The sequence below is a fragment of the Dermochelys coriacea genome, chromosome 1, assembly GCF_009764565.3.
Source record: "Dermochelys coriacea isolate rDerCor1 chromosome 1, rDerCor1.pri.v4, whole genome shotgun sequence".
Taxonomy (NCBI): Eukaryota; Metazoa; Chordata; order Testudines; family Dermochelyidae; genus Dermochelys; species Dermochelys coriacea.
Window position 1 is genome coordinate 302653389 of NC_050068.2, and position 25722 is coordinate 302679110.

Here is a 25722-nt window from a genome sequence, read left to right on the forward strand (position 1 = left end):
GAGAAGGGGGGAAAAAAGCAACCAACAATCGTAGTGAAAGAAAAGACAACACATTTTGTAGAGGGCAAGGTTTTCAAAAGCACCTATATCATTTAGGAGCACAAGTCCCAATGTAAATTGAAATTGCTTGTAATATATTTTCATTCATTTCAATGGGACTTGTGCTCCTAGGTCATGTGGCTACTTATGAATATCAATTCTGTAGTGAACTATCAAACTCAAGAGCAAAACCCCTTTAGAATACGATTTATCGAATGTCTATATACAATTGAAGTAATCACCTTATACACCGCCAGCACCTGGTTCACCATTGTGTTTCTCCAATTTACACCACTGACTTTAGCTAGAGTTACACAGATGGGAAACCAACCTCTAATGTTTAAAATTTTACAATAAACTTACAGAAATGTTTATTAAATCATTCTTTGGTTGCACCAGGTTTGTTAATTAATTGGAGTAGGAAATTAACATGAATTATTGTTGCTTTTATATTAACTGTAAGGTGCATAAATGCCATGGCTCTAGGAACTTTGTACACTTTTAAAGAACTACATCCATTTCTCCAGGCCTTAGAAAACTCAAGTGCATGCATCCAGAACAAACCCACTTGTACAGGTATAATTAAATCAAATAAGCTTCTACAGTAGGGTGTCCTTCAGCAGAGCAGTCCTCCAGTCTGTGATACAGCAGGATTCCTTATATGCTCTTCCTCAATGAATACTGCTTGTGAGTCACCTTGTTGGTGGACATTAGTTGGACATTTCTTGTTCTCTTGAGACAAAAAGTTATTCCCATAACAAGAAAGATGCTCTTTACACCAAGTTGTGCAATTCCCTTGTTGAGAGGGTAATCTTTTGGTGAATGCACCAATTCCAGAGACAGGCAGCTTCTATTCAGAGAAAGAAAGACCTTGCTCTTCCCTGTTTGTTAATATAACAACATATTGTCATGTTGTCTGGCATGATCTGACTATGAAAGTTCTGAACAAACAGCAGGAATTGTTTGCAGCTGGATTCTTGGTGGGTCCAGGTACCCTATCTGTCAAGGTGGGCTTCTCAATGTAGCAAGGAGATATCTGTAATCAATCTTTTGACAGCGGAGTACAGACAAATGGCATGATGACCTTTTTATTTGGCGGAGCAATCTCCTCCATACTCTGGAGGATATACAGTAGGTTACGAGGAGTGTCCTGTAATTTCTCCAGGTGGTTCTGGAGCATGTCTGCAATTCTCCTTAGGAGGTCCCAGCATTGCCAACAGTCATCAGGTGGTGATGGTGAAGCAGGTGTGACCACTTTATCTGGTGAAGACAACAATAAACTTGCAGGGGCTGTGGCTCAGCCTGGTGAGATTCTTCCTCTTTCTCAGAGCATACCTGCATGGGTTGAAGTTCTTCCTCAGGTGGGAATGCCTATTTTGACTCCATTCTGACCTTCCATAGACATAATGTCTTATATATGGATCTCAGGAACTCTAATGTAAGGCATCACTGGTGTAATGGGGTGATCCTCTTGGACACAGGCACTGACTTCTATTTTTGCTGGTGGGTGCTGCTCTCCACCCCTCCCGCCATGCGAGTGGTGGTGGGGTCTCGGGGGAACAGGCTGAGTGGGGTCAGGGCCTCATGGTGGAATGGAGGTGGAACAGTGGGGGGGGGGGGACTATAGTCCAGGTGCTGGGGTCCATAAAATATTAATCCAGCCCTGCGGCTGCTGTGCACCTCCTATTTTTTTCAGTGGATGCTTGAGCCCTGGAGCACCCTATGCTCATGAAAGGGAGTACCATTGGTCCCGGGGTTGGTCAGTCTCTCTTGTAGGAGTGGGAAGGTGCCCATGATTTTTTGAAGCCTCTGTCAGGGATGACTTCCAATCTTGACAAGGGCTGTGAGGTTCTCCAACTGATCCCACATTCATCAATGAAGAACGAAGACTCTATGTCAATGCATGTGGTGCCATCAGTACCGGCGGTCTAACTATGTCCCAGCAAGTCACTGATACTGTGAGTGGCAAACTGATGATATGTTGACCTCTCTGGGTAGGACTGAATCTGACACACTGGCAATTCTGGGTTTGCAGAGATGGTAAGGTCCTCCAGGATAATGTATCTACCCCTGATGGAGGATAATGGATAGCGTTTCTGTCCCTTGGTGGTACCAGATGTGCCTGCTTACTTACATCATCTTTAAGTACCAATGACTCCTTTTTTCTGCAAGTTGGTACCACTGGTGTTCTTCTGAGAGAACTGGATTTGACATAACCCACAGCCATCTTGTGGACTGAGCCACCATAAGCGGGAAGTGAGGATACCTAATGAGAAAGAATTTGGCCTTGCTTAGGCAGACAAAAACATCTGCATAGCTGCAGTGTTACTAACAAGGATTGCTGACCATGGTCTGGATGCTTGTGTCTAAGTTTCTTGCAAGAGCTGCTTTGTTGATAAGTAGAAACTATGAGTTTTTTTTGCTGTTGCTAGAGAAACAGCCCGTAAGGGGTTACTTTGAGTTATCTATAAAAAGATAAGTTAGAGAGTGTACTTTGGATAAGTTTGGATTTTCTATGAGTAAGAAGACACTGCCATTAATCTCCCCAATAGATAGGAGGAAGGCTGGCCACTAGAAATCTGCTGCTGATGCCACTCAACACCATCTCAGACTTTGGGTAACTATGATCTGGGGGGCACTATATTATTGCTACTTTACATGTGTGCTTTATACTCAGTAAAGAGAAGGATTTTTGGGTGGAAGCACTCTTGTATGTATCAGTCATTTATTATCCACTCACTTCCTTCCCCTGCTGGTGCTGTGGATAGCCCTGCCCCTTTGGTAGTGGGCAGTATCAGGTTTTTGGTATTCTGTAACGAATATTGTCAGGATTCAGGGACTGAAGCAGTTCCCATTTCTGGGCAACCTAATGAGCACAGATAACCTGTAGCTGGCTTCCTAAATGGCTACACTGCCAGATTGGTTGGAATAATCAGCAGACCGGCTCTTAAGTCTAGCAGCAGTATCAGTTCAACAGCTGCTCAAAGTATTCACCCACTTCTGAGGTATCTCCTGCTCCTGGTTATTCTCAGGTTGATTGCTGCTTTGTTCCAGCTCTGTTCTTGTCTTGCACCCAGCCCTGCCTTTGACTCTGGCTCCAATTCCTGGCTACCGACACCTGCGCTAACCACTAGGCCAGATGCCTGTGCTAATCACTAGGCTTGACCGCCCACATCCCAGTCACTGACAGGTATGCTTTTAAGCACCTGATGCACCTGTTCTGGTGCAAGAAATCTCACCCAACTTAAAGGCGGGGTTGGTGCAAGACAGGAGCAGAAAAGAAGTCATCTTCTTGGATGAGGACTTAGAGGGAGACTTCTTACTTTTCATGTGAGAGAATCTGGTCTTACGAGCCTCAGGTCTCCCCTGTTTCTTAGAGTCTGAACTGTCTTCAGCAGTCCTGGAGTCAGAAACCATTGTGCTCAAAGGTGCACTTCTCAGTGCCTGTGTCCGATGTATTTGGGGGGCGGGGGGAAGGGAGGGGGAAGAGGTGGGTCTGACAGGCTGGGGTTGGACTGAGGTCTCACTGAACAATCCATGATGAAGCCTTGGAATCTTGGAAGCCTGAATTCATGAGATTGATGGGTTTGTTGAGGAAAGGATTGTGATATGTTACACTTTGAAGCCCAGTGGCAGGCCACGCAGATCTTGAATCTGAATTTTTTTTTTAAGTGTTTTTATCTCTATACCTTGATCACCTTGATCAACTGGTCTTTCAGCCCTCATATAGATTGCACCGATCACAATCGTTGCAATCTTCCATTCATATTTAGAAACAATAATAGGAAAAATACACTAGAAATGACATGCAATAAATACAGGTCATGGTGGCTCAATCCTTAAGCTGAGCTCAGTGCACGTCAGTGGATGGGATATAGGTGACATTATGTCAACTTTCCAACCTCTGCAATCCAACATACATCCCAGCTAATTTCCCTGTGAGATGTGCCACAGTCTGAGGATCAGTTGGAGTGCTGAGCTTACTGGCTTGACCCCTTCCGAGCCCTGCCATGCTTCTTAACCTTAACAAGTAGGAGCGAGTGGAATAAAGATGGCCTTTCTGGATGGAGCTGATGCTCCTCTGTTCACCAGTCTGTGATCCTAACTGCGAGGCTGCTGGCATACAGTTGTACTTAGTGGAACAGAGAGAGATGGGTCTTCAGTTGCTGGGGTCATTTCACTCATCTTTCTTGTACACTAGCACCATCATAGATTTCTTCCAGGATCTAGAAGCATGGTGGAACGGGTTGCATTTGTTGAAAATGGCAGTTAATACCAGGCAACTGGGGGCTCATTTTTTCAGGAAGTTGCAGTGAATGCCATCTTTTCCTGGAGCTGCGTTTTTGGTCTTTGTAAGTCTGGTCATTACTTCCTGTGATGTGAAGTCTTCTTCCAGGCCCCTTGCATAGTCAATCTGGGGTAGAGGATGAATGCACCCTGGATGCTGTGTGTCGCTCTGAGCTACACAGTCAAACACACCTTTGAAGTATGAGAATAGTCTCTTAGATGGGATTGCACAGTAATCGCCTGTCAAGGATCTCTCTTTTAGAGTCTTGGGGCCATTTGACTGGTAGAGCTCCTGGATGATGCTGCTGGATTGTAGTGGCAACTGATGTTCCCTCTCCTGGCTTCTCTGATGATGTTGTTATGGCTCCACACAGGAGTTCTGTGAGCAGTCGGTGTGTTCTCCTGAGTTACCTTCCTCCCAGATACTTTACCTATCAGTGGGTATTTTTGACTTACAAGTCACGGGAAGATGATGGTTTTGAGAAAGTATTAGCTTTAATTAATAAACAAGAGTGCCCACATTACTGGGATGGACAGATGAGGAATACACACTTACTTACAGGTAAGAATTTTTGTATGTACAAATGTAACCCCCTTGTCAAAAAACAAAATCTATCATTTAGATTTTTCTTATCTTTCAGTATCTTGGAAAACAACAGTTTCCCATAGAGGAAAGAAGGCATCACAATGATGATAATTCTTTAATTTGAGCATTATGTTCATTCAGTTTTTTCAAGAAATAAAAAGAATTGGAGCTAGTGGCCAACATTTGTGTCCAAAGCATTAGGTGAGTTTCAATCAAGAGGATTGGTGTATGTCAAACAAACTACTTTCATCAAAGGATCTGAAAACACGTTGCAAATCCAAACAATTAATTCAACTTCTTAACATTTCTGAAAAGAATTAGAACTGTTTTCCAGGAGAATAAACCAACAAACAAAGAGGTAGTGGCTTGCCCGGATAAACTGGCAGAACCAGTAATATAATGCAGGAGTCTTAACTAAAATTCATTACAAATTTTGTTCAACTTTTTTGTGCTACTTTGTTTCACTGTTAATCTTTATTGAGGAGATTTTTTTAAATTCCTTACCTAAATTTTGCCACATGCTGAAGATTTCACATCCCATTGTTACCCGCATGTCACCATATCTGTGAAATGTTTAAAAAAACAACATTTAAGCAGAACATTATTTAGGAAATAATTTTACAAGCTCCATACTATAATTTACAAAAAGAAAAGAAGTACTTGTGGCACCTTAGAGATTAACAAATTTATTTGAGCATAAGCTTTCGCGAGCTACAGCTCACTTCATCGGATGCATTCAGTAATGATTTTTCCCAAGTTTAGAATGGATGTAGTACACAGAAAAGGAAAAAGGAAGTTTGGTAATGTCCAATACGTATCTAATCAAATGGCTTGTTTCATAAAGACACATTAATTTCCGCATATTGTTAGTGCAAGCTCCCTAAAGGTACAAACAGGAACAATGATACAACAAAGTAGTGATACCAATCTATGCTCTTAATATGCCTCAGATTTTTTCCCTCCTCTTCCACCCCAGATAACTAATAATTTTATTTTACCCTGTGATGTTTTTTTCTGGACACCCAGAACGATAAGGCACTCTCTGTCTCAGCAAGCGTGAACTTCACTGGAAATAGACAGGGTGACAGCCACCATCATCTATCTAACTCATCAGCAAATTTCTTGAGATTCTGCCAGCCTAAACCTTGATTTACAAGTAACATTCACTCAAACCAGTTCCTGAGAGATGTCTCTCTACAGTGTCCAGTCCCTCTTACTGTGACTCACAGACATGATAAAGTTCACTGCCTCCAAACAGACAGAGCACACACTAGTCTGTTAGTGTTAAAGACTCAAACTTTACTTTAATACTCATACTGAGCTGGTTTTGTAATAAAACAAGAATAAGTTTTTTAATAAAGAACAGAGATATAAGTGATGCTAAGCAAAAGTAAAAGAGACAGGTATGGTTACAAACAAAACAAAACACACTTTCTAGTGTCTAAAGCTTGAAGTACAATCCTGGTCTCAGGCAAATCTTTCATATATAGTCAGCTCTCATAAACTTCAACGCACATGGCTGAAAGAACCACCTTCCACGGTTTCCAAGAGCTCTGACTCTTTTGTCCCTTAAGTGATGGATAACTAAAATGCCTTTTAGCTCTCTTTATATTACCCTAAAACCACTGTCTATTCTTCTAGAGCCAGGAAGGCTTCCTGGGGTGCAGACTCTCTTCGCCGCTCATTAGCTTGATGGCTTTGTTTTACTTATATGTAAATGTACTTTCATTGTCCCCGGCCTGTAATAGAGCCAGTCAGTCAGGAGAATCCACATTCCTTTGTCTAGGGCAAGCTTAATTTATGCACTGCCTCCCAAACACATTTTAAGAACATATTTGCAGCAGACACGTAATTCTTTATATACAACCCATATATACAACACACATGATTTTCGAATCCAGCCTTCTGCCAGTTTACATATGATACCTAACAAAACATATTTTAAATATGTTATCACAACAGTGTGTTTGGGGTAGTGAGTGCATCAGGTCTGATACGAGCTACACTAGAGTGGGCCCTCAGCCAGTGGGCATTGAGGGGCTCTTAGGGTCAACAATTTTATTCTTGGGGCATTGTGAATTAACATAGGACTTGATCTAAAGCCCATTAAAGTGAGCAAAAAGACTCATCTACTTATCGGGTTTTGGATCAGGTCCATATGCTGCATAAAGCCTGTTTTTAAACAAAATAATTATTTGATCTGCAGTAATTTTATGGAACCTGACTGGTACTTACTTTTCCAACACTTTTTTCTTCTTGGAAGGTGTGAACATCTCCAGTTGTAGACATAATTGGTTTATAAAAATGACAGCAAGGTAAAAGTAGGAATCCCAGATCTACAATAAACACAAGGTATTTGGTTATTTTCCATTTCTCAGCACTAACATTTTATGTCCTCTCTAGATGCAAATTTTCATTGGATCTCTTGTCTTACTCTTCATTAGTAGAGCTGGTTACAATATGTTTGATTAAATGTTTTTTCAACCAAATATTCTGATTGGCTGATGCTGAAATGTTTTGCAGAGATATCTAATTTTGACGATATTTTTGTCAGGAAGGTTTCTGGGGTCCATGGTGGACTCTCCAGTCACAAAGACAAAGAGAACAGAATTTAAAACCTGATGATTTTGAACTGAAAACAGAAATTTTGACACAATTCTGTTTTGCGAAAACTTTCAAAAGAATTTGGTTTTCTCTAAGTGGAATGGACAGCTCTACTCATTACTGATACAACTTGCAAGCATCTATAGCTAGAGTGTCTCAGCAAGGCAAAGATGAAGAAAAGCAAGGTAAAATAGTTTGTTAGCATACTGCCCCATAACTGACTTCCATGCACATGGCTCTGGGAGGATCAACTGTTGAAACTTCTGTGAAGTAAAGATTTCTCAATGAAATGACATTTTTAAATATCAGCAACTCTAGGCCAGTGATTTTCAAACTTTTGTACTGGTGATCCATTTCATATAGCAAACCTCTGAGTGCAACCCCCCATCAATTAAAAACACTTTTAAATATATTTAACACCATTATAAATGCTGGAGGCAAAGCAGTGTTTGGGAGTGGAGGTTGACAGCTCGCCACGCCCCACGTAATAACCCTCGTGACCCCCTGAGGCATCCCGACCCTCAGTTTGAGAACCCCTGCTCTAGGCCAAATTATAGCTGCTCCAATGTAGGTATGCAGGAGAGGAAAATAGGTGCAGGAGACAGTAATAACTGCTAAAAGCCTGGGGAATAGTCAGTTAGCAGTTAATGATGTGGGCTTTAGCTCTTGCACATTGGCAGAGCTACACAAGGGATCACTGGCTATATAGTTTCATAGTATCTAGTACTTCAGGCCAACATTCTCTCCAATGATTCTGGAGGTATAGCATGGACCTAGATTTTCAGAGATGCTGAGCATCCACCACTTGAAATCACTGGCAGCATTGGGTGCTCAGCACCCCTGAAAATCAGACCCTCTGCCTTATAACATGGCACAGCTAGAATAATGCCTCCAATCACCACTGCTTGGACTGTATTTGGACTGTACTTTCTCTCTCCCTATGAGTAAACCTCTTAGGAGCCATCACAGAGCCTTTTGTTTTTAATCCCTTGAATATCATTCTATAACTGCAATTTAACACTCTGGCCAGGGGTTATTACAGATACCAGAGCTCACTGAACACAGGCTAATATCTTTAACAATATCCAGCATGACATGTCATAGCATTATAATTTTAACAGTACATGCCATATTAATTGGTCTTGAGAGAATTTTAAAAAAATCTAAAGCCATATTTTTGATAAATATGCCAGAGAATAAGTAATAAAATTCATTTTATTTTCTGAGAATCTTAAAATACGAGCAGAACAGAAAATATTTTCTGTAATCAAGAAACCTTGATCCAAAAAATGACAGAAGTGCACTCTAGAGACTTAAAACGAGAAGTCAAACAAAAAGAATCCCAAACACAAAACACACAACTATATAATTTTTAAACCAATCTCATAAGTTTTGAACAGCTGAGATTGGTAACACCGCAGGCATTCTAACACCTCAGAATTTAGAGATAAATTTAATCCTAAGAGTAACAATGCAAAATCAAAAGAGCCACAGATTGACAAATTTTTGCACTACTTATGTCAACAAAAATATAATTTGGAGGAGTGCATTACCTTATAATCAAAGTTTTCATTTAGGAAGTTCTTACGAAGGGCATCCGAAAGATATAGGACTGTTGTAATAATAACACTGGTAACAGAAAAAGAAGTGTTACCTTTCATTAATTGGAAAAATGTGACTTTGATTCTTTAAGTACTAGGTCATTTTTCAATAAACTAAAGCAAGGGACCATGTATAAACTAGAGTAAATACTACATTCTAAGCATATATGAATAATTGGATACCAATACAATCTGTGGACAGAAAATATATATGGCAAGAAACAAATTGATGACAATATGTATGGTGCAGCTGTATGGACTGTGCTTGTGAAAACAGCTGTGGCAAGATAAAATTAACAAGAAAAACACATACCACATTATTGTGCAACCCAAATCACATAGATATATTATAATCTACATTTGGTTCTATCAATGATTACGTATGCAATGAGAACAACTTGTTCTAAACATTCTTTTTAGTCTGTGCATGAAAGAATATTTAATATTGCACCATTTTCAAACATTATTTATTGACAGAACAGACACAACACAGGCAGTAGTAGTGTAAACCACTGCAAATCTGCATCAACAATACCTGAAGGAACTACGTCTATGGCTCTCTATTTGGACTGCCAACAAGAGTGTAGTGATACTATGATAATGATATTTTACCATATTGATACTTACCTTGAGGATATTAATCTATCCTACCTGGATTGAGATAGCCAAACTCCTTTCAAATTATTTATGATTAGTACTCAGATGTTAGAAACTTTTGGCCACTACAGTGCTAATCTGGCTTGAATGAACAGGCGACAGAGACAAAAGTGCAGGTTTTGAACTCTATGAAGATGGAACATATTCCTGGACCATCTGAATACATAGATTTAGCTGACACCTGCTGTGCCTCTGTCACAATGCATCTCACTACACTGGGCTGCAGTGCTTTGTTCTCATTTGTAATCACACAACAGTTTGTGAACTAACTGCAAAAGACATGAGAAATTGAAACTGAAGTAGTGCAAATACATAGGATATGTAAAAGGCCCTTAAATGGGGTATCTGATAAAACAGTGATACAGTTCTAAAAAAATAATACTTAGAATTTGGGATAGAGCATTTTTCATCTTCAGAGAACTTAAAAATATATTGGATAGTTAATCCACCATCGCTTATTGAAGATAGATAAATATTAATAGGTTTCAGAGTAGCAGCCGTGTTAGTCTGTATTCGCAAAAAGAAAAGGAGTACTTGTGGCACCTTAGAGACTAACAAATTTATTAGAGCATAAGCTTTCGTGAGCTACAGCTCACTTCATCGGATGCATTTGGTGGAAAAAACAGAGGAGAGATTTATATACACACACACACAGAGAACATGAAACAATGGGTTTATCATACACACTGTAAGGAGAGTGATCACTTAAGATAAGCCATCACCAGCAGCAGGGGGGGGAAAGGAGGAAAACCTTTCATGGTGACAAGCAAGGTAGGCTAATTCCAGCAGTTAACAAGAATATCAGAGGAACAGTGGGGGGTGGGGTGGGAGGGAGAAATACCATGGGGAAATAGTTTTACTTTGTGTAATGACTGTCTCTGGACAGTCTCTACGTAAAAGAATGAATGGACACAAATCAGACGTCAAGAATTATAACATTCAAAAACCAGTTGGAGAACACTTCAATCTCTCTGGTCACTCGATCACAGATCTTAGAGTGGCTATACTTCAACAAAAAAGCTTCAAAAACAGACTCCAACGAGAGACTGCTGAATTGGAATTAATTTGCAAACTGGATACAATTAACTTAGGCTTGAATAGAGACTGGGAATGGATGAGTCATTACACAAAGTAAAACTATTTCCCCATGGTATTTCTCCCTCCCACCCCACCCCCCACTGTTCCTCTGATATTCTTGTTAACTGCTGGAATTAGCCTACCTTGCTTGTCACCATGAAAGGTTTTCCTCCTTTCCCCCCCCTGCTGCTGGTGATGGCTTATCTTAAGTGATCACTCTCCTTACAGTGTGTATGATAAACCCATTGTTTCATGTTCTCTGTGTGTGTGTATATAAATCTCTCCTCTGTTTTTTCCACCAAATGCATCCGATGAAGTGAACTGTAGCTCACGAAAGCTTATGCTCTAATAAATTTGTTAGTCTCTAAGGTGCCATAAATATTAATGTCCATTTTTTAGAGATGGGGAACCTGAAGCACAGAACTTCAGTGACTTGCCCAAGATCACAGGAGGAGTCAGTGTAAAAGCTGGGACTCCTGAATTCCTCGGTACCAATCCTGTGCTCTGACCATTAGACTATGCTTTATAGGAACCTAGAGGGCAAAGACTCAGCAGGCCCTTTCCTGCAATCTCCATATGGGCTATTGGCATTCATGGCTCTTCTTGGCTGGCGGCCTCATACGCAGTGCAACATGGTAATGCATTGGGTTGTTTTGCAATGCTGTATCTGCTAAATCAACCTCTTCATGTTAGAGAGTTTGACAAAGCAAAATGACACACAGATGCTCATACATTTCCACCCAAAATATTCACCCAACCTCTCTCTAGAATTATCAATTTTTCTTTGTGCCCTTATTGGTGGATTTAAGGTCTTGGAATAAGACATTTTACTCTAAGTATAGCTCAGAACTTCACTGGTTACAGAATTTGGGTTTCAGTTCCTAACTTGCAGACTGGTCCTCCAATAATACCAACTCCTTTTTTTCAATCTGTGAAGTGGCAGAACATCTGGAATCTCTTTTGGAACACTACCTTTGGTTCTCAAATTTCACTAATTTTATGACAACTTCTAATCACCATATTTATTTATTTTCTCAATAACTGTACTGCATCCTGGCTTATTTGTCCAGATATCGTTCATGTTTGTCATTCATCTGTGTAGCTCATCCAAATTCCCCTCCAGTGGAGTAATCTCTGTATTACTTTGGAAGAGAATGCTAAAGAGCCTGTTAATGGATGACGAAAATGGTGCTTAACCATCAGAGGTCAGAGCAGAAGCATCGAGGGGAAAAAAGCCAAACCTGCCGTTTTTGTATTTGCACTCTATTAAATTTTAGAGATGTTTCACCAACTGGGAAGAAAGAAGTTTTGAGAGAAAGAGGATATTCCACTGGATGAAATGATTAAAATAATTAAGCTTGGGTAACTATACTTACATATGAATTACTATTATTATTATTTGCATTACCATAATGCTTAGAAGCCATAGTTAATGTAACAGAACCCCACTGTGCTAGGTGCTGTACAAACACAGAGCAAAAAGACCAGTTCTACACCAAGGAGCTTACAATGTAAGTAAAATTTCAGCTTCTAGTAAATTCTTAAATCCAAAATGATAAATCCTTGAGAAATGTGATTTAAAAGGAAACTATAATTTAGTCACAGTGCCACAAAGAATGCAAGTACATTGCTATGTCTATACTACATATATGTACTTATATCAGAAAGAATTTTTCTTTACATCACTCAGAAGATTTTTAATATACATTAGAGAAGAATTTTAAAATGCCATTTCAAAGACTTTTTGCTAAGATTTCCTGAGATAGCAGAATGGTAATAATGCAAATATTTGTTGCGATAGCTGACATCTCAGTTGTTTACATGATAAACCAATGATACTATGTGCATTCTCAGTGGTTGATGAAAGGTTTGTCTATGAATAGCCTGTATGCGTATATCAACAGGGAACTAGATAAAAATCACTCAGCTGAGTGGAGTACATGAAGATGAAACCATAGAATCTTAGAAATATAGGACTGGAAGGGAACTTGAGACGTCATCTAGTCTAGCCCCCTGAGCTGAGGCAGGACCACATATACCTAGACTATCCCTGACAGGTGTTTGTCTAACTTGTTTTTAAAAGCCTCCAATGATAGAGATTTCACAACCTTGTACGACACGCCTGTTAATACATCCCAGAATTATATTAGCTTTTTTTTTGAAACTGCATTACGTTGTTGACTCGTATTCAATTTGTGATCTACTATAAACCTCAGATTCTTTTCAGTAATACTACCGCTTAGCCAGTTATCCCCCATTTTGTAGTTGTGCATTTGATTTTTCCTTCCTAGTGGAATACTTTGCACTTGTCTGTAATGAATTTTGTCTTGTTGATTTCAGCTCAATGCTCCAATTTATCAAGGTTGTTTTGAATTAGCAAAGCTTTTGATACGGTCTCCCACAGTATTTTTGCCAGCAAGTTAAAGTAGTATGGGCTGGATGAATGGACTATAAAGTGGACAGAAAGCTGGCTAGATGTTCGGGCTCAACGGGTAGTGATCAATGGCTCCATGTCTAGTTCGCGGCCGGTATCAAGCGGAGTGCCTGAAGGGTTGGTCCTGGGGCCAGTTTTGTTCAATATCTTCATAAATAATCTGGAGGATGGCATGGATTGCACCCTCAGCAAATTTGCAGATGACACTAAACTGGGAGGAGTGGTAGATACGCTGGAGGGTAGAGATAGGATACAGAGGGCCCTAGACAAATTAGAGGATTGGGCCAAAAGAATCTGATGAGGTTCAACAAGGACAAGTGCAGAGTCCTGCACTTAGGACAGAAGAATCCCATGCACCACTACAGACTAGGGACCGAATGGCTAGGCAGCAGTTCTGCAGAAAAGGACCTGGGGTTACAGTGGACGAGAAGCTGGATATAAGTCAACAGTGCACCATTGTTGCCAAGAAGGCCAATGGCATTTTGGGATGTATAAGTAGGGGCATTGCCAGCAGATCGAGGGACGTGATTGTTCCCCTCTACTCGACATTGGTGAGGTCTCATCTGGAGTACTATGTCCAGTTTTGGGCCCCACACTACAAGAAGGATGTGGAAAAATTGGAAAACGTCCAGTGGAGGGCAACAAAAATGATTAGGGGACTGAATCACATGACTTATGAGGAAAGGCTGAGGGAACTGGGATTGTTTAGTCTGCGGAAGAGAAGAATGAGGGGGGATTTGATACCTGCTTTCAATTACCTGAAAGGGGGTTCCAAAGAGGATGGATCTAGACCGTTCTCAGTGGTAGCAGATGACAGAACGAGGAGTAATGGTCTCAAATTTCAGTGGGGGAGGTTTAGGTTGTATATTAGGAAAAACTTTTTCACTAGGAGGGTGGTGAAACACTGGAATGTGTTACCTAGGGAGGTGGTGGAATCTCCTTCTTTTGAGGTTTTTAAGGTCAGGCTTGACAAAGCCCTGGCTGGGATGATTTAATTGGGAACTGGTCCTGCTTTGAGTAGGGGGTTCGACTAGATGACCTCCTGAGGTCCCTTCCAACCCCATTATTCTATGATTCTGTGAATATTAAAAGGCCGAACTGCAAACTATCCCAATGCAAAGGAAAGATAGGGAGAATAAGAAGAGGCCAGCATGGCTCCATTGGGAGATTTCAGTTAGGAGCACAGAAATAAGGATGGCATGGTATGTTAGCAGCCGCCAGTCTTCGGCTGCCCAGCTCTGAAGGCAGCAATGCAGAAGTAAGGGTGGCATGGTATGATATTGCCACCCTTACTTCTGCGCTGCTGATGATGGGGAACTGCCTTCAGAATTGGGCACCCCGCCACCAGCCGCTGCTCTCCAGCACCACTCTCTGGCCACCCACTTCTGAAGGCAGCAGAGAAGTAAGGGAGGCCTCCCTAAAGTAACCACTGCTAACTACTCTCTGAGTAAAGCTTGCAACCAGTTTTGTACCCACTTTCTAGAAATTTAATCTAGACCACACTTCTCTAGTTTGCTTACAAGAATGTCATATGAAAGCCTTACTAAAATCAAGATAGATCACATCTATAACCAGGAAGACCAGATAGCAGGTGTAAAAAATCAGGATGGTCCTGATTATATCAGGACATCTGGTCACTCTATCTACAATTTCCACCCATCCACTAGGCCAGTAACCCTGTCACAGAAGGCAATTAGGTTGGTTTGGCATGATTTGTTCTTAATAAATGCATATTGGCTATTATTTATTAATCTATTATCCTCTACGTGCTTAAGAACTGATTGTTTAATAATTAGTGCCAGTATCTTTCCAGGTATCAAAGTTAGGCTGGCTGGTCGAGAAATCCCCCAGGTCCTATTTGTTCCCCTTTTCAAGATATATAATATGTTTTCACTTCTCCAATACTCTGGGACCTCACCTGTCCTCCATATTTTCTTGAAGATAACTGCTAACCGTTCTGAGATTGCTTCAGTAACCAAGGATGTGAATTTCATCAGACCCTGCCAACTCAAATATATTTAACTTTCCTAAATATTCTTTAGCCTGCTTTTTCCCTATTTTGGCTTGCCTTCCTTTCCCCTCATTGTTAATATTAATTATGTTAAGTATTTGGGCACAATTTACCTTTTTAGTAAAGAATGACACAAAATAGGCATTAACACCTGAGTTTTCTTATCATCCATTATGCGCTCTCCTTCCCCTTCAAGTAGCGGGCCTACACTTTTCTTTGTCTTTCTCTTGTTCCTAATATATTTATAGAACCTCTTTTTATTGCCTTTTATGTTCCTTGCCAAGTTTCTGACTCAGACACATTGTTACATGTTCCACTGGAAGGGCTTGTCTACACTTACGGGGGATCGATGAGTGGCTATCAATGCATTGGCGGTCGATTTAGTGGGTCTAGTGAAGACACGCTAAATCAACCACAGATCACTCTCCCATTGACTCCTGTACTCCAGCGCATCGAGAACAGTAGGGGGAGTCGATGGGAGAGAGTCTCCTGTCGACATCGTGTAGTGTGGACCCCACAGTAAGTAGATCTAAGCTACATTGATTTGAGTTACACTATTCATGTAACTCAAATTACGTATCTTAGATCAAATTTCCCCTGTAGTGTAGACAAGGCCGAAGTCTGGATGAATATGGAAGAAGCGAAGGATCCCAGGTTTATGGGGAATTTTGTCCCACAGTGTAGATGCTATCCATAGCCAAAACGACATACAATAGCAAGGGAATCACATAACCCCACAGCTTCCCAGCCTATGATCTTAAAATAAAAGCATTAATTTGAATATAAATTCTTATGGAAATATGGCAAAATATTCATTTTATGATTAAAATAATTAAAAAATAATTTAAAATATTAATTCTTTAGTATCACCAGCCATTGATATGTTCAGAACTGCCAATCATTTTACAAGAAAATACTCCAATTCTCATCCATTGAGTTTTTCCAGACACACATCAAGAACTCAGAACTTCAATTTTACATTATTCTGATGACTCTCACAAGTACCCACTTGCATCCACTTTCAAGTACAACTTCTGATTCTCAGTTGGTGCTCTATTATTTCAAAATGAAATGCAAGTACAGAAATCCTCAGCAGAGAAACCTTCCTTCTCAAGGAAAAAAAATTACATTCTCACAGACCCATGTATATATATTTATATGCATACATGCTACAAAATTAAAACTGTGGAGCAGTATTTCATATATTTAATTGTGTAAGCCATATTGTTGTATTACAAAACATAATTTTATGAAGAATTTATTGTACATCTCTCGGATTACAGCACCATAGCCTATGTGAGCAAGCAGGATGATCCTAAGTGGCCATAATGAAGAAACTAATACTAATTTGACATGTTTCTTTCTTGCGTATCATCATGGCATTCTGGAATGTGCTGTCCAGATCAGCAAGCGGTTGTTTCAACACTTGCCATGCAGTACTGAGTGCCTTACAATGCTTTTGCTGCTGTGGCTCCCAGCTTGTCTTTTGTGCTGATTACTCATCTTTATTCTTCCCTTTGTTCTATTTCCCTTGCCCAAAATAATCAAACAAAAATTAATATAACTGTAACCTTTCTTTGACTGTTCCCAGCCTTTCACTTGAGAATCACTTAAAACTACTTAGAAGTGTAAAACTCAGTTAAAATAGCCAGCTGTGTGTAAATCCTGCCAACTACCCCAGTATCACACTTTGGGGAGCAATCCAGACCAGTGAGGAGTTGTGTCTCCGCTTAACCTTAAGTGCCTCACAATGATTTGCTACTGTTGCTTTCTGCCTGGGACACTCTCAGTCAGCCACAAGCACGTAGGTCACACCCTGAGTGTCTGTGTACTATGCAGCCAGCCCTGGATCAGCAACTCTGACCCCAGCAGTCTGTCCACAGTCCCACATTCCCACTCTGGCTTCCACCGACTTTGGTTACAACCAGCAAAATGACTCCAACACACTCCCAGTCCCAAATTTCCCTAAACCATGTTCCCTGAAGTATTCAGCTCCATCTTAGACCATTCAAAGAAATAATAAGGTTCATTTACTCCTCTAAAACACACAAAATGTACAGCTTATCACTTTAATTGGATTATCTAACACTTTAATTCAAGAGCAGCATTGTTGGTTTAAATTAAAAGTAAAACAAGTTTATTAACAAAAGAAAATAGGATTTTAAGTGAGATCAATTTAAAAAATGCTTTCTAGTGACTAAACACTTAACCCTAGCAAGATACAGACTTTCTTGAAGATGTTTTTTTTCACCCACAGTCTTCTACCTTCTCAGTCAGAATCTTTCCCAGAAGCCAAAAGTGCTAGTTCTTTTGTCTTCTTAAATGGAAGAGATAACTTGGGTTTCTCTGACCGTTTCTTTTAAGGTCCAGTGAACCTTTGAACTGGATTTTTCAAGCTGTGAGGAAGGCGACATGGAATCTTATAGTGAAAGAAGCTTTATACTGTTCTTTTCCCCAACTGGTGTTTTCCGAAATGTAAATTGTTCTGTTTCTTTCAATTTTCTCCCCCTGCTGTCTTGATCTTCCTGTTTATTGTGTATATGTAAATTGAGGTAAACCCACATTCCTCTGTTTAGGACAGACCTATTTACACATTTACCTAGGCAAAGCCATCTGTTCTTGAACATGTTCTTGTAATATCATTCAGGAGGAATTCATAAACTTTACATATAATCATACATTTTACCGTGATATTGTTGACCAGTGAATTAGTTTTTAAATGATATTTACATGGCATATTCTGTACACAGATTATCACAATTGTGTCTAGTGTGTGAATACCTGGGTGCTTTGGGTCATGTGTATATTCTGCTTTCATTAATGAAAGGAAGGTTTTGTAAAGGCATTACAGTCCTTGCCATATTAAGTTCAGAGTAAACCAAGAGAGTCTTCTAAAAGTTAATGTATACGGTTGTCAAATGATATATCTGGGATCTTAATATACATAAAAACAGAATATATCAAAGCTTGTTTCACAGAGCACCTGCTTAACTATAAATATGAACTTCCATTGCCATATTTCGTAAGTGCTGAAGACGTACTAAAAAATAGCCCATTGGGTTTTAAGAGACAGATGCCTAGCATTTCTAACATTTAGAAAACTTCTGAAAGAATCCACATTGGTTAATACCACATAGACAAATGAGACTTCTGCAAATTAACTAATCTTTTAAATGAAAGCGACTTGTTTATCAGGAGTGGAAAGATGACTGCACAATTATATCATACTATACCTGAATATTATTTAAATATCAAATCTCTGCTTAACGTGTAACAAAAAACTCACTTTATTGTCAAGAAATATTGTCCTTCATTACTAACGAAACATGACAGTTCTGGAATTCAGGCAAGGCTGTTCAATGCCTTGGAAAGATGCCAACCAGCTGAATCATCCCGACAAGGGAAATTATTCTAACTTAAGGATTATTTAATTAAATGAATAATACTGTGTTATTTCCAGTTTTTTGACAGACACTACAAACTTGCCATCTATTAACATCATTCATATAGTATGGCATTCATGTCACAGAATTTTGGATTCCTATGTGGAAGTAGATAATAGATTTAGGAGTCCTTCAACCACATGGTCTTCCATTGCAGTTTATGATTAGAAGCATTGCTAAAATGGCACTTAGTTTCAGTTAACTTAGGTAGTAAACAGATGATATACTGAAGAATAGAAACATGAAGATAATATTTTCCATTATGAAGAATAAAACATACTTGTAATAGCAACATTCTTGCCAATAATGCTTAGGAGCTATAAGTAATTACCCTGTTTTGTTGCATATATAATTATGGAGTCTTGATTTGTCTATTATAGATTAATGTCTGAGTAGTTATATAAATTATACAGAACAAGACATTATCAAATGAGAGCTTTTATTGTATTCCATTGTTTAGTCATTAGAAGTGACAGATATAAGCGACAAGATCTTTTCCATGTCCCCATTTCTGTCCCATGACATTTGAAAAATATTTATTTCTCCTATTTTTATACTATTTCTCTTTTTGTTTGCAACTTTCTCAGTTTCTTAAATTTTGGAAGAGTTCACTCATGTTTTGTGCCACCTATTCTCAAAGTTAATATATGTCAGCAATTCTGGTGGTGCACATTTGGCAATTTTGCAGAGCTAATCAGTGACATTCGTCAGCGATGGACATTCAAGCACTAAGAATTGTAGTAGCTGTCATACAAAGGATGCTTGATCATAAATCATCATCTTTGGCTCTGTAGGTACAGAACACTCCTCCCTAATGACAGGTTTCAGAGTAGCAGCCATGTTAGTCTGTATTTGCAAAAAGAAAAAGGAGTACTTGTGGCACCTTAGAGACTAACAAATTTATTTGAGCATAAGCTTTCGTGAGTTACAGCTCACTTCATGCACCTTATCTCTTAGGTGCCACAAGTACTCCTACTCCTCCCTAAGCCTCTCTGTTTTTGATTTATAGCAGACAGCATCCAACTAAAGATGACCTTATCTGGAAACACACATCACAGTGATAGTGAAAAAAGAAAAATCTCACAGGAGCCAGGGCAGCAAAATAATAATATATCCTGATATGGCTCCTTCAGCATCAGAAGTCCCAAGAAGCTTTTAATTAATAGAAGTTCTGCATGTGTAAAGAGGAAAAAGTAAGTGAAAGACACATATTTGTAATGTGCTATAGCTTCTCTATGTGTACACCTCTCCCCCAGTCTCGGACAATGTGGTTGCATACCTCTTCCTGAAAATACTAGATACAGTTCAAACTTGACTCTGGGGACAGGAGGGTGAGAAGATAAGACTCCCACCTGTCCCCAGTGGTGATCTGACTGCTGCTGAGGGAGTATCTCTAGGCTACATCTTCCCCGGGAGCTGTTGCTTTTACCTCCCCCTTTACCTTCCCCCCTCCCATCACAAGCATACATAGCTGAAGGAGGGCCTATCTAGCCATGGTGCTGCAGCTGCTCCAACTATAATTTCTGTCTGATTGAACTAGGAAGTGCCTCTTCCTCAAGTGATCTTAAGTCCCAACTGCTCATCCCTAGGAAGTTGATAGTCTGGAGCTTTTCTGACCTTGACCACATTCCTTATTTATTTTCCTGTCCTGGAGCTATTCCTTAACCTGACAGATTGCTATCCATTGTTAGGATTTGGGGTCCAGTTGGGGCTGATTCTCCCATCACTTGGGCTTCCGATCACCACAAACTGAGGGACTGAATCATTCTGGAGGATACCTTCATTCTCCTTTTCCTTCTGTTTGGAACAGTTTCAGGCCCTTTCAGGGTATGTCTACACTGCAACAGAGAAGGTGGTCTACAGCACACTTAGACATACCTGATCAAGATACTTGCTAAAAAGGGCAAGCTCATGCCATTGTGGCTGAGTGTAATCCCACCTAGGACTTTGAGTACCTTCTCCAGCAGGTAGCCTGTACCACTGCATATGCTACAACAGCTACACTGCTAATTTTAGCGACATGACCTGATCAAAGGGAACTCGGGCATTCCCATAAGTACTGCAGTCACACTCCCCAAATGTAAACATGCCCTAAGAGGAAACTCTGAAGTTTTCTCACCCCCATGGAATAATGAGACCAGAAGATCTACAAGCTAAAGATGGATAAAATGACACTCAAAGTTACAATAAGTGTCTGAACTGAGAGATGAGTGAATCTTGTTGAACCCTCCTTGGAGAAGGAAAATAGAATCTTTGTACTCTAGAACCATGCAGAGTTTCAGGGCTTGTTGCTTAAGGTTTTTCCCTCTGTTTCCAAGTTTCCCTAAAGTCTCTCTGGAGGAGGAGGAGGAATTAAAAAGATGGCAAATTCTATTCAGTTTTGGACAAGTGTTACCTGCCTTGGAGTTAGCCAGAGAAAGAGAATGAGCAGATTGTCTCATGACAGCGGCTACCACCTTCCTCTCTATTGCTTTAAACATGTTTGGGGAAAGAACCTCTTGTGAGTCAGGCATCCCTTGGTGCTAACTCACAGAGGGCATGCACAGGGTTTTACATGTACCCCCTTAGTCTGATACATGAACGTAAACTGGCATGCAAGGTTCCTAGCAAGAGCTAGTAGCCCACTGGTCATCATAACCATTGTAGAATGTATGCACATATAATATGTAAGGAGTTATCTATCTATACTAAAATTATGTTTTTAAGGTCTTGGAGTTAAGGCAGATCACTAGGAGGTGACATATCTCAGACATGTTTCTTTCAGGCAGGAGGTAATAGACACCTATCTCCCTGTCCAGGCAGTTGTGTATCATATGCCATACAATGTATCCTATTTGCACATTAGCCAAAGCCTATATAAAAGATTGCAAAATCTACAAGAGAGAAAACTGATAGGAATAAACAATACAGCACAGGTGTGTCCTGTATATGAATAAAGAAAGGACTGGACTGGTATATCTTGGAGGGCAAAGAAACACACAGAGTCCTTCACCTGGGAATGCAAACTGACAGCATACATGTCTCTTGAAAGGGGATCACAGCCAGCCTGGCTGCAAAGTAGTACAAGGATTTTTGGTGAGCATTACTTTACATGACATCAGAGTATACAGTTAACTAAGCCTAGGATTCCGAATAAATGTTATGATTTTATTTCATATATAACCATTTCATTACAATACTTCTACTTGCTACTACATCAATCTCTTTGCTTTGTTAAATAAGCTTATACTCAATTTCACTCTGAACCTATCTAAGTGCTGTGTCTTGAGGGGAGTGGTATCTGAGGTGAAATTGGTAAGATGAGGTAGACTATTTCTTTAGAAACAGCAGATCTGTGAATTCTGCAAATGTCCAGTGGACCAGAGGCTGGATGCTCCAGGGAGGCACTCGGGGCTTGAGGATGGGAGTGCGCCAATCGCTAACTTGCAGAGTGACAGTGAGGGCTGTAGCCTTCAGTGGAGTGGTTAGGTTGCCCGGGGCCAGTGGAATTGGGGACCTGACCCATGAGAGGCTTCCTCACGTGAAAACGAGTTGGCAGCGAGGAACCTCACAACCCTAGATTCCCCTGGGAAGCATCACAGCCTCTCACCTGCTTCTCCAGTTTTGGGTTATCAGGATCCAAAACCAAGAGTTTCCCTTCTTCAGGGGAGGAACCACAGTTTATGAAAGAAAAATTAGACTCTGGAATGCTTTTAAGCTTTATTCCGGTGGGTTGGGGGATAGTGGTTTGGTTTTTTTGGGCATTTGGTTTACTTTTCCCTCTGGTGGAGATGGTTGTCATTGATGAAGAACCAGCCTCTCCTTGTCTGATGTTTCCTTTTATGTCTTAGCCTCTTGGCACCACTCTCCAGCCAATATTTAATTGGCAAAGTACAAGGGAAGATCCCTTAGAGAGCCCAGATTTTCCTTCTGGAAAGAAGGGAGTCAGAAAAGATGCCAGATTTCTCAACAATTATGCTCTTAAGAACCTGGCTTAGGATCTTGTAGTTCTTCCCATTAGAGGTGAATTGGAATAATGAGTTCAAGAAGAGTCCTTGATCAGTGAGAACAGCTGGGTTTGCTGAACTATAGGCGCTAAAGAGGATTGCCCCACAACTTCAGAGGCATCTCTGTAGTGATCTCATCTACTGTTTGGTGATGTTAGAGCCTTAGAATGTCACCCAACCCCTCAGTACTTTCCCCGACTCAGGAAGGTACTCAGGCTGTGAGCAATTGTGGCTCAGCTACTCTTCTGTGGCTCCTTGTGGGAAGAGAAGTTCTTAGCTTTGGGCTTTTCCTGGGGCCCTGCTCTGCATGACTAAGAAATGGAGAGGAGGAGTTCAGCAGGTGGTTCCAATTAGGAAACCAATACATCTGGGGCTTTTTAACCTAAGCCAGAACAGAGAGAGAGGGGGCTCACTGCTGCCCTTGAAATCAGGTATAAAAGATAGGATTGCAATGGATAGGGTTGGAATGCTGAAAATCCACTTTGATTGCCCTGTCAGAGGCACAACAGTGTAAATTCCCTATCCCGCAGTTTCACAGACAAACCAGAGCTGCCTCTGGTATTTATAGTGAGAGAAGTGCAGGCCAATATTATCAGAATGGTGGAAGGCCATGATCCAGAAACCCCTTTCTACAGGAATATTTTTCTCTTCACAAATCACCACATGATATAGCATCAAAGTGAATTTTTATCTCCCTTATTCTCCCTCATGGCATCAATTCCTAGCATAAGCTATCATCATTCCAGTATCTATCTTATTTCGTGATGGAGCTGGGCACATGGTTCCCACCTAGGCAGTCATCAATGGCATGGTGTGAATTCAGTAACAGCAAAGCTTGATGCTAACTAGGATAATGGTGGGGCCAATAGCCTCCCTGCAGAGCTCAAAAACTTCACCTTTAGCTGATCTGATCACTGCCAGCCTGGGGAATGAATGTCAAGGTCACTCCTAAATCTCAGTCTTCTACATGTCAGCTGTTGCCAAGCCATCTGCCAACCCAGCTGTTTCTGAAATATGTAACACTTTCTTATACTATGTTCTCCTTTTGAAGGTTCTTGTGTTTTTCTCTCTTTCATGTTTCTCGATTTATTTCCTCAGCATGATTACTCAGACGCATGTTCTCCCTTTCAGACTCATCTTTCTTATATCTCACGAAGAATTAAATGATCACATCCATTTCTTGATTATGAGCATTTCTCTCTGGAATTTAAATTCAGCAAGATGAGGAGAATTAAATCAGGTGAGAAAAATAAGTGAGGGAAAATGTTTGCCTCCTAAATCACAAGAAAGCTGACAAATGCTTACGCACAGACACACAGTCATTGGACATCAAATATTGCTGAATTGAGCCATAATAGGCACCCCTTGTTCATCCTTGTAAAATGATTGTGTGGGATCCAATGCAAAATTTGTTATGTTGGTGTCTTTGGAAGGTTCATGATGCACTGAGCATGGTTGTTATAGTGATGTTATAGCAATTGTTACAATAATGTTATAGGTTATAATTTCATGTATATAGTTATGAGGCTGAAAATGAATCCTCATGGCTTAAAGCAAACCAGGCAAAAACTCTCCAAGAATACAGAGGCAGTTCACACCTCAACAGGGCAGGTACGGGACAAACCCAGCCCAGCTTCACAGGAAAAAGGATGCTGGTCTATGCAGCAACAAAAGCGTCTGTTAGGGGTCGTCTACACTGGCAACTCTAAAGCATGGCCACGGCAGTGCTTTAACGTGGCTTGTGTGGTTGCAGCACAGTGCTGGGAGAGAGCTCTCCCAGTGCTCTAAAAACACCACCTCCACGAGGGGCATAGCTACCAGTGCTGGTGCACTGTTTACACCGGCGCTGTGCAGCGCTGAAACTTGCTGCACTCAGGGGTGTGCTTTTTCCCGAGCAAGAAAGTTGCAGCACTGTAAATTGCCAGTATAGACAAGCCCTTAGACTCTCAAGGGAGTCACCCACTTCCTTTGGTCAGTTTGGAACTGCAATGAGGAAGAAAGGACATGATAAAAGGGAAAGACATTTGCCATGCTTTCGTTCTCTCTCACCTACATCTACAGACATCACACCAAGCGACTGAAGCGCTGATCAAAGGGGAGAACCTGGCTGAAGAGCAACCAGCCAGCCTGTGGTGAGAAGCATCTAAGTTTGTAAGGACACTAAAAAGTGTTCAGATGAACTTAGAATGCGTTTTGCTTTTATTTCATTTGACCAAATCTGACTTGTTATGCTTTGATTTATAATCACTTAAATCTATCTTTATTGTTAATAAATCTGTTTGTTTTTTCTACCTGAAGCAGTGTGTTTGGTTTGAAGCATGTCAGACTCCCCCCTTGGGAGAACAAGCCTGGTACATATCAATTTCTTTGTTAAACTGTGTTATAGAAGACATATAAACTTGCAGCAACCAGTGGGCAAAACTGGACACTGCAAGACGGAGGTTCCTAGGGTTGTGTCTGGGACCAGAGATATTGGCTAGTGTCATTCAGTTGCACAATCCAAGGAGCATCTTACATGCCAGGGGCTGTATGTGAACAGCCCAGGAGTGGGGGTTCTCACAGCAGAGCAGAGTAGAGTAAGGCTGGCTCCTGGAGTCAAGGACTAGAGTGACCTAGCAGATCACCGATCCGGATAACACCAGAGGGAAACGTCACAGACTGCTATAATGAGTTTGTACAGCATCACTGGAGCCTACAGGCACTGCCACAATACAAATAAGTAACAATAACAATAATGACGACAGGTTTCAGAGTAGCAGCTGTGTTAGTCTGTATTCGCAAAAAGCAAAGGAGTACTTGTGGCACCTTAGAGACTAACAAATTTATTTCAGCATAAGCTTTCGTGAGCTACAGCTCACTTCATCAGATGCAATGGTTTAATTCCTGTCAGATGCCACCCTTGGGATTATAACAAAATGTTTTGCTGTTTAGTGATCTTGGTGAAATTGTTTGGTGGTTTCAGTCCAGCTGCCAGTGATCAGTATCCACATCAGAAAA

General features: G+C 40.6%; 1 protein-coding gene across 4 annotated transcripts in view; it reads right to left on the reverse strand.

The window, feature by feature from the left end:
* DOCK4 (dedicator of cytokinesis 4) overlaps positions 1–25722 on the reverse strand; it is a 397340-nt gene that overhangs the window by 66749 nt on the left and 304869 nt on the right. For all 4 annotated transcript variants that reach the window (XM_038397445.2, XM_038397456.2, XM_038397428.2 and 1 more), the window contains exons 28-30: positions 9070–9145; positions 7148–7248; positions 5417–5475 (exon numbers count right to left, since the gene is read on the reverse strand). In XM_038397445.2, the coding sequence (XP_038253373.1) occupies positions 5417–5475; positions 7148–7248; positions 9070–9145 (236 nt within the window). The remainder of the gene's footprint in view (positions 1–5416; positions 5476–7147; positions 7249–9069; positions 9146–25722) is intronic.